Source organism: Thunnus maccoyii, chromosome 12 (assembly GCF_910596095.1).
Source record: "Thunnus maccoyii chromosome 12, fThuMac1.1, whole genome shotgun sequence".
In the NCBI taxonomy this organism is placed as follows: domain Eukaryota; kingdom Metazoa; phylum Chordata; class Actinopteri; order Scombriformes; family Scombridae; genus Thunnus; species Thunnus maccoyii.
Window position 1 is genome coordinate 25,038,021 of NC_056544.1, and position 13,750 is coordinate 25,051,770.

General features: G+C 40.1%; 1 protein-coding gene and 1 long non-coding RNA gene across 5 annotated transcripts in view; both read left to right on the top strand.

The window, feature by feature from the left end:
• Positions 1-36: 36 nt before the first annotated feature.
• On the top strand, positions 37-13,267 carry LOC121908476. Its single transcript, XR_006099242.1, has 3 exons — positions 37-1,228; positions 11,828-11,891; positions 13,244-13,267. It is a non-coding gene; the product is annotated as an uncharacterized LOC121908476 (long non-coding RNA).
• A 33-nt stretch (positions 13,268-13,300) lies between these two features.
• The window catches only part of LOC121908475 (supervillin-like), a 37,701-nt gene continuing 37,251 nt past the window's right edge, over positions 13,301-13,750 (top strand). For all 4 annotated transcript variants that reach the window (XM_042428512.1, XM_042428516.1, XM_042428513.1 and 1 more), the window contains exons 1-3: positions 13,301-13,335; positions 13,440-13,497; positions 13,596-13,744. In XM_042428512.1, coding sequence (XP_042284446.1) covers positions 13,490-13,497; positions 13,596-13,744 — 157 coding nt within the window. In that variant the 5' untranslated portion in view covers positions 13,301-13,335; positions 13,440-13,489. The remainder of the gene's footprint in view (positions 13,336-13,439; positions 13,498-13,595; positions 13,745-13,750) is intronic.

Sequence of the window (13,750 nt, forward strand, 5' to 3'; positions counted from 1 at the left end):
GTCATAACACATTAAACGGTAAGTGGAGATACTGTAGGCTCAATTCTGTACCTTTAATTTTACTTGGAATTAATCTCCTGTCAGTTGTGGTCCTTAAAAACCTACAATGTGATCTTTATAACACTGATGCTTTATCCTAAAGTTGGATACATTTTTTATTTGTATCAGTTAATTAATGCAGACATAAATGTCACAAATATAACGCAAATGTGTAGAATAACTGCCATACAAGGAGTACCTGCACACTAAATCAAAGTTCCCTTTAACTGACAAACTACAGGTCTTCTTCAGGCAATAGATTCGAATTTTGTATGCGGCGCTTATCCCACTGAGGTTTTGTGGATTTGCACATGACCACTGATTTATTTCAGTGTATAGATAAATCATGCATTGCTCAAAGATTTGGTTTGGTCCAGCTGTGTGCTGTAAGACTCCAGTGTTGTAGGGCAGAGCCTGGAGCACATTGTGCTGCTGGATTGTAGTTTTAACAGCTGATTCGATCACCCTGTGCTGGGAGCCCGACGCTTCCTGGCTATTTATGGCAGATGCCCCTCTATCGAGGCCGCTCTCTTCAGCCCATACATGGTTGCTGTTGGATAAGGTTACCATGCCGATTTTGGCCCACACTCCCCAAACCCTTTGGAAGCAGTGTTGGGTCGCCTTTTACCATCAGTCTAAACTAACACACCAGAGTCCCAAACCTGATTTACAAGAATGGACATTTTAAGAAACACAAGCTTGACTTTCGGAATAGTTTGAAGAACCACTTAGGACTAGTCTGTTCGAGCACCCCTGTTGTGTATTTTTCTCAGCTATTCTTCACCCTTCCTCTCACCTCAGCCGCTGTCTCTCTCCCTCTCTCCTTTACCCCTCTCCTGCTTACCCCACTCCCTCTCATTCCCTCTCCCTCTCCCTTCGTCTCTTTCTTCTTTGCTCTGCTGTTCCTGGACTTATTTATTTGGCCGGGTGCAGCAGAGCAAGTGGGAAAGCACCACGCTATATTTGTCGGCTGCTGAGGTTGGACCTGCTTCATGGTGGATGACTTTGGATCCTCTGTTGTTTGTGGTTTACCTGCTCACACACCTGCACTTCCTGCCTCCTCAACATCTGTTCTGCTCTGAATAAGGAACTAGTGAGACCTTTTATTTGGTGGTCTCATAGCCCTGAACTTTACCATCAGGATAAATGGACTTCACCAATTTGTGTGTCAAATTGAAGCTTAAGCATTGTAAGTATTGCTTCCTATGTCTTGGTTTTATCAATTGCATGCAATGATATATATATATATATTAGATCAAGCAAACAGTTATTTTATTATGAATCTGAAAAACAATCATTTGTGACATTGATGAGTTGCAAATCATATATTGTCAGGTATAAAACAGATTGTTTCACCATTGCGCTATTTACAGTAATTCACTTCCATCCTACATTACCTCCCCCGTGTCTTAAATATAAAAATATCTCAAATAACTTATCTGTCTTCAGTTTGAACAATGAAATCATCCCTAACTGTCAAGTCAAGTCAAGTCAGTTTTATTTATATAGCGCCAAATCACAACAGATGTTATCTCAGGGCGCTTTTCACATATAGCAGGTCTAGACCATACTCTTTAATTTGCAGAGACCCGACATTCCCCCATGAGCAGCACTTGGTGACAGCGGCAAGGAAACACTCCCCTTTAACAGGAAGAAACCTCGAGCAGAACTGGGCTCTAGGTGGGTGGCCAATTGCCTTGGCCGGTTGGGTTGCGACTGAAAAATAAAAAGATTGCCTCTGACTTGGCATTATGTGCTGTCAATTAAAAATTTGGTCATGGCTGGTAAATTAGCTTGATGTAAGTTTGGTTGTTTGTTTGTTTTTTTAAATCACCTTGGTTCACAATCAGAGACAAAATTTTATATCATGCCCACAAGAATTTGATTTAATCACATTGCTGCAAAAACCTGGATAAATAGTCAAAGCAGAATAACACAGGATAGCAGCACAGTAGTATTTTCCACTACATCAGTCAGAATACCAAGTGGATTTAAAAGTTTGGCAGCCAGTATTATACCTAAAATCTCGTTAGGATTGTGAAAGTCATTCAATGTCACTCATTATCAACTACCCAGAAAAGGGAAACTTTGGTGCCAAAACCAAAACTCAGCAGTGCAGTGCTTGATTAGTGTCTGGCTTTAATTTTCTCCCTTGGAGGACTGAATGTAGTTTCTCCACCAAGCCTCCCTCTTGTGCTTTGCACTGTCTCAAGTAACCACATGGGTATTAGCATTCCAAGCTCCAGATTATGGCTGTATGGCGGTATGTGTGTGCAGCTGATCTATCAGCTATGTGTTGGGCCGGTGTGTTGTTCCAGCACTGGCCTGGCGTCATTTCTTCACAGTTTTGTTTTTATAGTGTGTGTGAGTGTGCGTGACTCCGTATGGCAGTTGCTTAGTGCCCTGCACCTGCTGCACCCGTCAAAATGAACCGACAGGTTTACTGGCCGGCCCCATGTTTCACCCTCTGCCACTGAACTCTACTTGTCTTGCACAGACTTGCACAGACCTGCGACTGTTGTAGGCATATGTGTATATTGTCACCAAGCTGTGATATAAGCATTCATTTGATGAAAGTTAATTATATATATGAACAAATACATATATGTTGCATCCTGTTGGCATCTTCGCTTGCCAGTGATTGGACTGGACAGTAGAACAAAAAGCTTTTATATAGAGATTTCATATTCTTACAAACTGGATGTTTTTCAATGTTGACATATGGCTTATCTTTTTTTGGTGTTTGTAGTGTGAGAGTACTAGCAATGTTGGAGATTGTAGCAGGAAGTTGTGGTAGTTGTAAGAATATTTTTCTTGTGACTAATAGGACAAAGATTTAGTCCTCAGAACAGCAAAGTGGCCTGTTGATAGTTAGTGAGACTTTAAACCTCTATCATTACCCGCTCCATCATTGTAAATGACAATGGTTAAGACCAAGCTAACCTATTGTTGGTTAAGTGTAATATCAAATATAACAGCCAACTCATCCACATCTTCTCTTCCATCATTCTCCTCCTTGTTAAAAGATAAACCCTCAGAATGTCGTACATACTCTCATGCACCAATCATCCCTGGAGCTTGTATTCAGCACCATCTCTAACTGTCCCCACTGTCTACTGTTACCATCAAAGAGCTGTCCACAGCCTCCTGCTGGCCTGCTAACACGCTGGCCTCTTTCTGAATGTATGACTGCTGTTTGGGTCACATGTACAGTAACATGGAACATGGATTATGGCCTTTACATAAAGTACATGCTCCCAAATAGGTCCTGTATTCTAAGTTGTTCATAGTTACTTATATATCATGTTATTTGCATGCATAAGGAATAATATTTCTATTCTATTCCTGATATGTTTTGCATCAAACTATGTGTATTTTTAGTTAAGTATATTACTATTATTAAACTTGTAAATCTAACAAACTTATTTCCCCATTTGGAAAAAAGGCTGCAGCAGCAGAATTCAGCAGAGAAAAGACAATGTAAATCTAAATGTAAATATAATCATACCAATAGAATTTAACAATAAATATTACTAATAACCGATTATAAACAATCATTCAAAAATTACTTCATAAGGTGCAGTATGTCCACATTTTAGGTACTAAATGCACAAATGTAATTTTATACATGTTGGAAAGACAATATTTGAGCAAAATATGGGTAAAAGGATTATTAATGTGATTAAATGATAGGTGTTGCTGCATTTATACAAAGTTGTTATGCACAGATATAACTTGTCACAAAGTTTATGTAAATGTGGGTAATGAAATTAGACATAGGTGACATAATTAGGAATATAACTACATGTACAGTGTAGATATACCAGCATAGATTTGTAAATGTGCTTTAAGTAAACTGTTTTTTGTATTGTAAACCTTGTGATGTGGAGTATTTGATGGTCTACTCGATGGTTACCAAAAAGAAACAAGGATGATGTCACAGTTTCGTATTGTAACACTAATTCTGACTTATTGATTTGTGACTTGATTTGTCTTTGCAAGTTCACCATATTCCTATTAATGGTTGTACATCGGGATGTCTGAAGGGGTTACGGTACATACTGTTACATGGGTTATAATCAGAGCAGTGACTTATGTTACATATCATCTATTCTCTCCCATCCTTATTTCCTGTGAACCATCTATCCAAACTTAGCAGCACAAATAACATTCTGTCCCAATGACTAACAACATGAACATGAACAACATGAAAAATTATGTGGCAGATTGGCTCATGAGTTACTTTAAGTTACCTTATCATGTTACATAATGTGAAGATGTTCTTGGATGATGTACCTTTAAGGAAAGACAGCCAAATCCTCAAGTAACAATTTCTGGCATGAAATCCTCCTCTTTCTCCTTCCTCACTCTCTCTCTCTCTCACTCTGTCTCTGTCTCTTTTCCTCCCTCTTTCTCGCTCTGCTTAAGAGTTGCAGAACTTCTTAAGTGTCTCTCCACAGAACTGGGCTCTGTGCTCATCGATATCCATATAAGAGCAGAGCAGGCAGATTTGTGTGCCGAGTGTCATGCAGAGTTGATGCAAGGCAGCAGAGAGGAACGCAGATCTGGATCTAAACAGGGAATGCCAGAGTAAATGTTTAAGGAAGGAAGCGGAGTGAAGGTTCTAGCTCTGTTGCCTTGGGCTCTAACTTGACCTATGAGGGAGAGTTTTGATTGTACTCGTGCATGTGTGTGCATGTGTTCACATTAGTGCACATATGTCTGTTTCTCAGTGTAGATTCGTGCATTCAGCAGCTAGTTAACCTAAACAGAGAGAGTTTCTCCTAATAAAGGCAGGTCAGCATGGAGCACAGTGTCTGCTGCTGCTGCTTAAAGTGTAAAGAAGCCTCTTAAGCAGTATTTAATATTTTCCTAGAATAATAATAACCACCTTGCTATTCTGAGCACCAGGTATCTGGTTCTCAAACAGTTGCCTGGGAAACACATGCAACATGAGTTACTGGTGAAAAACTCCTTAATCCAACTAACAGTAACTGGAGAATTTCTCGCCAAATGATTTTCCCCAAATCGAAGTGACCATGATTATTTTTCTCTTAACAAATTTCTTCTTAAAGTAGCTGGTAAAATATCTGTAAGTACGATAAGTTTTGCAAGTGCTTTGCCGTACCAAGGACGGTCACTGCCAGGGAGTTGATCACTTATTTTGTGTTTTGAAACCAGGGCTTTAGCTTAGGAGTCTAAAGCAGAAGTCTGGGCTCAACTCCAGCCAGTCATAATGTACATTATATAAAGTCTGAAGCTCAGTAAAGCTCAGGCTGTATAAAGATTGGAACAAAGGATCATATGGTATTGGTTTCTATAGGAAAAACTCCATCCTTAGCCTAAACCCTTTATGCACCAGTGTGCTGCTGAGCTTCACAGCTTAGAGTCTGATTAGCTGAGAGATGCTTTGATGTTGAGTCACACAGGGACTTGTTGAGATGCTTTGCCTCGTGGTGTTTACATGGTGTTCTGGGTGCTCAGTTCTATGGAAGTGTTTGACTGGTTTGTACATCCTGTGTTGCATGATGAAATTGTTGAACTGAGTTTCACCCAAGAGATTAAACCCCAGATGTCTCAAATCTTAGATTTGTAATATTCATGAGAGTCAAGCAATAACCTTTTTAACCATTTTGTAGCTGTAATCTGGCCATGTGTTTAGGTTAGAAAATTATCGGACCCTCCCCCGTATTCAAATAATAGTGTATAGTCATAGATGTTCTGAACAAATTCAAATATCTACTGTTTGTTTCTATAAAAACAACAACAAAAACAGCAGAGAAAGTTGCAGATGGTGTGAGATACAATAGGGTTTTTAAGAACATCTCACCTGCAAAATGAGAGAGCCAACTTGTCAACAAATTGCTGTTAAGTTAAATAATAAAGGAGGTGTGCAAAGCCAGATCTCACTTCTTTGTACTTGTCATAATGTGTGACACAGGGTCCCATGTTGTCATCATCTCTCCCTCTCTTAGCCCACCTCAAAATATATTTTGTGTTACTTAAGTGTGGTTCATTTCTAGGAAAAGTGACGTGTGGTCTGTTTTTAAATTGTGCATTTGTATGCAACCGGTGAGACACAGTGCCGGAAGATGTATCATGTTTGTTTCTCTGGGCACTGGCGTGGCGGTTGGCACTGGTAGGAGGGATAAACAGGGAAATAAAAAGTGAAACGGGAGAGGTGAAGAGGCAAATAGAGAAGAAATTGGACAAAAGAAAACATAAAGAATGCAAGAAAGTGATAAAGGGGATAAAGGGAGTTGATAGGAATGAGGAGGAGGGGTCAGAGGGAAGACTAAGATTGATGGCAAGCATTACAAATCTGGGGAATGAAAAGGAGAAGGAGTGAGAAAGAAAACAAGGCAGAGCAGCGAGCAGGCGTGGAGATGGTCCCCTGGTAAACACGGCCGGCTGGCTGACAGGGTGACCTCTCCCCGAGGCAGCCACTCACAACACATGTTGCCTTATTAGGGGCGTCTACAGGGAGCTGAGGCAGACTGGAAGATGGGGGGTGGGGGGACGGGGGTGTGAACATGGTGAGAAAAAGCATCAGATAGAGGAGGCGAGTGAGTGTGCAAGTGAGTAAGACCGAGAGAGAGAGAGTGGTCCAGAAGAGTCCAGAAGTGTGTGACAGAGTAAAAGAGCTGGGCGTTTATTTTCCAGTCAGTAACAGTGCAGATAGTTTTTATTTGAGGAATTAAGTTCTATTGCCTGTCCAGTGTGACATAGATCTTACATTATTAATACATTAATACACATTATATTAAAGGTGCAGTGTGTAGGATTTAGTGGCATCTAGCGGTGAGGTTGCAAATTGCAACAAACTGAATACCCCTCCCCCCTCTCCCGCTCACATTTCCAACCGCAAGGCGGGACATTTAAAAAACGAAACAAAATGTAACATCATGGTGTTTACTGTTGTCATGACGACAAAGGTTGCGTAACCTTAAAGAAGTAAAAAATCATGTTCGAAGTGATCATTTTAACCCAAACCATGATCTTTCCCTAATCCTAACCAAGTAGTTATTGTGCCTAAACCTAATGAGACCTTAAAGGTATACTATGCAAGATTTTCCTAAAAAACAATGTATAGACTCATACAAAAATAATCCCTCTCAATCATCACATGACCCACTAGAAGTGTGTGGCAGTGTATGGATCAACAAAGACAAAGTCCTGTGTTCAGGATGCTTCTGGGCGTCAACCTTTGGGTAGCGGGTGTGTAGCCCCCAGCCAATAACAGCGTGCAGGGTTTGAGGTAGGGACTCAAAGCGTAGTGACCAGATTACATTGTTGTCTCTGTCTCTCTCCTCTGCTCCGCTCTGCTCTCTGTCTCTGTGTCATGGATGTATAAAGAGCTGCAGGTCTGTGTGTCTGTTGACCGAGGGCGGGACTGAACTACACACGCACAGAGCAGAGAGGCCACAGTGGACAGGATGAAGCTCTACGTTCACACAATATCCAGCAATGTGGTACCTTCCTGCAGGCTTGTGCAGAGGTGTGGGCGTGTTAATTTGTGTGTTAGAACGTAACCGCCATGAAACAATCAGAAAATAACGTTTTATTGTTCTTGTTCTCGCCGACACTGCTCACTCTCTTCATTCACTCTCTATCTCGCTCAACCAACGCTACTCTCTCTCTCTCGCTCTGCTCTTAGCTCACTCTGGTGGAGCCGTGCAGGAAGAGCCGATTTTGAATGCTCTATGTACAAACACCAACTGACAAATCCTGCATAGTATACCTTCAACCATAGAGTTGCCACACAATAAAACATCATTATTTTTTGCGATTTGTAACGGTTTTGGAGAGCAGCATATTATGGTCCTACGGGTCGATCTGCAGTGCACTATTTCTGCCGATAGATGGTGTAAACATAACTATAGGTCACTTTTTGCTGGCTGAATTTTAGCGCTATACTGTTGTTTAATTACGAAGATGTGTGTGTGTTTTTTTGTGACCCAAGACCCTCCTTTAGCTTTTGTTCAGAGTTGAGTACATGCATGTACATCTTCAGATTTTTTCTTTTTGCTTTAACTTTTTTATTCAGGTTGTGTAAATAACGGTAAACTAAGCTACTTTATATTGTCTTTGTGATTCAAGCACTATCTTTCATTTTTGGCAGCTGGAGATGGAGTTGGCAGCACCTTTCATGCTAACTTTTGTAAACAGTTAAAAAGTTCAACATACAAAAGATAAAACCTCTAGTGTTTAAAAATTTAATTAATCAAATATCTAAAATACTAACAATAAATGTCAAGAAGTGTTTTTTCTATTCCTTCCCCTAGCAGGTATTTATTTTTTTCACCAGAAGGGTCAATCCTGCTCTCCCTGAGGTGATTATTGAGACAAGCAGGTTTTTTCATTTCTTAAATGGACCCACTCTATCTGATTATGTATGTGACTCTGAGAGTGTTTTCATCTGTGGTACATAGTCATTTTTATAAGAAAGTCTCAGTATCACTTTCAACATTGTCAGAAATGCTTGGTAGTGGTGTTCTGCTTATAGAGTAAAGATTAAAGTATGACAGGAAATCATGGATACTACTCTATTGTGCTGAATGTGTCAGCTTAATAAAGCCTCTCTTACTGGCTGAACTGGCATTAAGACAAGGCTGTCAGCTGTACAACTGTAATCGAGCTATCATAATCTCAGTGACACAGTGAATTTTATGCTCTAGTGGACTCCAGCTGCATTTAAAAAAAAGGAAAAAGGAATATTTCACAGCCAAACTTTCTGACAACTTGATAATAATAATTAATACTAATGCGATTTCTGGCTTCAGTTTTAGGAAATTTGATGGCGGTGGGCCATCTCTACTCATGCGTGGCTAATGTGTGTTAAAACCAGGATACCATCTGACTTTGAGTAGCCCTGGACCCCATACCACCCCCTGCAGCCCTGCTGGCACCCTCCTCCAATCCTGTTCCAGAGTTTTTATCATCAAGGCTAATTTCTGCCTGTAATCTGATTAGGGCTCTGAGCTGCTTTAGCACCCTGCTGTGTTGTCTCTCTCTCTTTCTCTCAGCTCCCTTGCACTCACACACACACACACACACACACTGATTTGCACACACATATACACACACATACACACATAATGTATGACAGCCAGTCTGTGTATGCTGAAGCTTGCTGTGTAGCCGGGGAAATTGCTCTGCTGTGGCTGTGTGTGCTTGTCCGTGTGTTTGTGTGTGTGTGTGTGTGAATGTGTGTGTGTGTGGTCGTGTCACCACCTCCATCCCTGCCTGTCTGCTTGCTGGTAGCAGCCTTCGCTTCCACCGCTGCTTCTCCTGCTGTCCACCACCGCTGTGACCGGAGGGGAGTCTAGCAGTGGGGCATCCTTCTATTCTCTTCCCTAAACATGTTTCGAAACCCATGGATCTCTAGTTACCATGTGAACCATGTGGAGCACTGTGGCCAAGGTAAGGCCTGTAGAAGGGGGAAGGTTGGGTCTAGGATGGCTTCCCTAACCCGCCTGATTACCCTTAACTCCATAGACTGGGGAATTGGCTAATACAATTTAGCTCGTTACTGAGCTAAATGACAGATTTTGCTAGTGATACAGTAGACAAGGGGGTTTGTCGACACCAGACGTGTGTAGAAACATCAGAGTTTCCTGCTTGTTTCCTTATTTTACCTCTGTTTTCTTTGTTGGACCAGTTAAAACATGGATACATGGATACAGTTAATGATATCATGGCTATTATGAGAAGGTATAGAGGGTTTCTATTGGTACAGACATGAATGTTAGCATACAGCCTGTTTCAAATGAATGGAGTGTGTGGTTTAGGAGTGACAGAGCAGTTTTAGTACACACATTTGGTGATGCATATTCAACAGGTGTGTGCTGCTGTGTGGTATCTTTTACAAATTTTCCTGCGTCTTACTCTCTGATGTTCTACGTTGTCAATACACTGTATATGAAATGCCCTTTACAAATATCACAAGGTGTATCATTGCCTGCTGAGATGGAGGAAGGCTGTTCATGTTCCACCAGCAACCTTTCCACACAGATTGTGAGCAATTGAGGACCCGGTTCAGTCAGAGAGTCTATTTTGCACCTCTGAATATTTATAGAAAATCCTTCTCCTCACCATGCTCACTTTGGGATCGTCAGCAGCCTAAGCTCCTCTCTGGCACTGCCAGCCTTGAGCCCTGCGCCGCTTGTTTTGTTGACAACCTGCAGACGTTTCCAAGGAAAGCTTCTGTGTGAGGGGTTTTCCAAGCAGATAAACAGACAAATGGATGAACACACACCCTCAAAAGGTTCCCACAGGCTTTGAAAATGATGGATTTTGAGAATGATAACGGAGCGCCAAAGTTGTCAATGCTTTACATCCATAGAAAAATGAGATGGAGAATTACATTCATACAGCAGTAGTTATAAAATGAAAACCTCCAACCCAGATTTCTGACTTGATTCGGGTCATAACATGTCACTTTTGAGCCCTTGAATCACCTCAAGTCTCTTCAGAAGACACTGAGAAACCTTTGAAGTGTGTGTTAGGACTCCACCACCACCACCACCACACTTTTCCCTCACTCGTACTTTGCTGTCCTGCCAAAAGTTCCCTGTCCCCCCTGTATTGCCACACAGTCTTCGGTGGCCAAAATAAGCTGGAGGTGTTCTGGAGGCATCTGGAGCAGTAACACGATCTGTCTCCTATACTGGGATACAACTTTACAACAGGCTGCTGTTGCTGTGACATGAGAGCAAGAGGGTCAGCTACGAACTGGGAACTGGATGTGAACTTTCTAAGTAACCTTTTTTGACAAGTGACTCATTGAAATTTACTGTCGGGACCAAATGGCACATTGCTGTTTACTCTGAGAGAGTAAAAGAAACTTTTCCCATAAACAGTTTTTGTTTCTTTTATTTGTGATTTTATTTCAAAATATTATAAAAATGAATTTACTAGAAAAGTGGTAAAAATTGGTAGTCTGAAAGGTAATCTATCATTTAATTGATTCTATTACTGTACATATACCAGCCTAATGCTATAATTGCATTGTGTTAATGAGAGTAGATGTGTGTTGCTTTGATAATGTGGTTTTCTAGGGACTATACTTTTCTAAGATTTCATAAAGGACGTGTTATCATTGAAGAGAGGGTTATGAATGAATGGGTCAAACTCCTCCTGTTTTCAGGACACATCAAAGAACCATGCAGTATCAAAAGAATATGTATTTTTTATATTGCTGGCCTGAGTGGGAATATCAGGCAATCAGACTGACAAAAGATCTAAAATCGTTCTAATCGTTAAAAAGTACCAACGTCTGAGGTACCAATGAGACTATTAAATACAATCCAGGAAGTCCAGTTTGAGTAATCGTCCATGATTTTAAAGGCTCTTCAGACGCTAAAACAACAGTTTATAATACTATTAAACAGGGTTTTACAACTCTGGAAAGACAACAATCTTATCTTCCATCTTGACAGTTTGCAAGTTTAATAATAGAATTACACAGCTCACGTAACAAAGTAGTATACTGGAAATGTGTGCCATGGATGGCGTCGTGTTGTGTTGCTGCAAAAACCATCTACAGAAGCTTAAGATTAATGCCAATGGTTTTATTGTGTATTTTATGTTGTTAAACTGGAAATTGAAATTCTGCCTTAACAGCTTTATTAATATAAATTAATATATTGTTAATATAGTTACTCCAGAAATGTACATTTGATTTTTACTCTTAATATCAGCGCAGAGATACTGAATATTGAATTAAAAGTTAGTGTTGATTTCTTTTCGAGTTTTTGACGAAGTCTCGTTTTGTTTTTTTTCTCAGGATTTGGATCTAACGCTCCCTCCAAACTTTGTAGCTCAGCCTCGTTGCCAACTGACGCCTTAAGGTGAGGAAGGAAAAGTCTCTTTTTGTTTGCAATCACCACACATATAGACACGGGTCAAACGGTCTTCGTGTTTTTCAGCAGATGGATGGACTTTTTTCTCCTTAACTCAAAGCAGAGTTTGTGTTATTGTGTTTATATTCTTCTCATTTTGCTTTGTCATCAAGATGGGGATATGTAAGGATATAGATTTACTAAAGTGCATTAGCTTATCATGCATAGTAAGCATTAAAAGCTGGAGATGCCTGGCACAGCTTATCCTAAGACACTTTTTGTTCACATAGCATTAGAGCCGTAATACCTCCTCTAGGAACACTTTGCACCCAGTCCCCTTTTGCATTATTTTACAGTATTTCCTCTGGTTGTTTAGCATTCAAGCTCTGGCATAACAAGTAAAAACCATCACGTCTAGAGTAAATGTGAGATATAATATATTAATGTAACTAAGTTACAGTTTTCAATAACTGATATCCAGTGCTAAAAATAAAGGACACAATACTGACATCAGATTTTAAACATACAGTTTGCTGCATAATGAGCAGTACTTGTATTTAATCCCCATTTTCTTCTTCTGTCTGAGTGAAAAGAAGTTTAAAGTGGCGTGTTCCTTAAAAAATCAGGTGTTTATCCCACAAATCCCAATGTTAATATACTAGATATTAACATTGGGATTCACTCTTACTAAATGTTGAACTTTAGTTCCAAGATTAATGCACATAATTAATTTATAAAGAGGTAAGAAGAATTGGTAAAAAAAAAATAGAGATTGAAAAAAGTTCTTATTTATAAGTTATTATATTATAAATTCTATTTAAACAATAAATGAAATAGTTTGTGACGCTTTTTGAAAAATAAAACAGGTGAGTTAGGTATCTGTGCTTATGTGACCTGTGGATTCTGCCAGGTAAAGACATTAAGAGAACAGCTTGATTGTGTGTTTCCCCTTTGAGGAGAGTCAAGACTTGACGACCTAGTTCTTAATCTGGATCCTGATGGAAGTCACACCAGCTGAGTTTTACCTTTACCTGCCGTCACCTCTTTAAGTCATTTAAGGCAGAGGTGTGCTGAAGGCTCACATAAGGATCCAGACAAGATTCATTTGTAATTTGAATTCTTTTTACCAAATAATAACAAGTCTTACCATGAGCTTTTGAGATTTTGTTCTTTTACTGTCACCAATTTGCGTCTCTTATAATTTATCAAATTAAATAAAAGCCCCTTCTGATCAATCATCATTGGCTTTATATTTGCTGTTTAGAGATGAAAAGGAAGCAGTTCTAATGCACAATTTCCTAACCCTCAAAGTGTAATATTTCATCTTGAGAGCAGGTTTCTGACTTCGCCTTCTCATTTAGTTTTCAGAGTGACTTCTCCTTGGGCAACAAGACCACCTTGGTCAAGAGTGTTTCGGATACAGATGCCAAACTTCTGGCCGCCCTTCCCAAGGGTGTGTATTGGTTCTAAGCACTTTACAATAACTCAGAATAAAATTAATACATAAGTTAACTGTTTCTATCACACTACGTTTTAAACTTCTGTTCAAACTTTCAGTTTCAGAGTTGAAGAAATACTTTGAGGGAGCTGTTCCAAAAGATTTAGGAATGAACAGGTAATTAATTTAATTTAGTCACATCTCAATATTTTTTACAAACATTTGTGAATCTTACCAGCTGCTAAACTTTACCCTCTGCCTTTTGTCTCTAATAGGAAAGAGAGGATAGCCAGGCGCCTGGAGGGGATTGAAAGTGACGCTCCACCTGCCCTGGTGCCCGGTGGTTTGGTAGCCAACAGGATGCTGGAAGAGGATCCACCACGGTACACCCGTGCCTCAGACCCCTGTGAGCCTTGTGTGATGGGTAAGC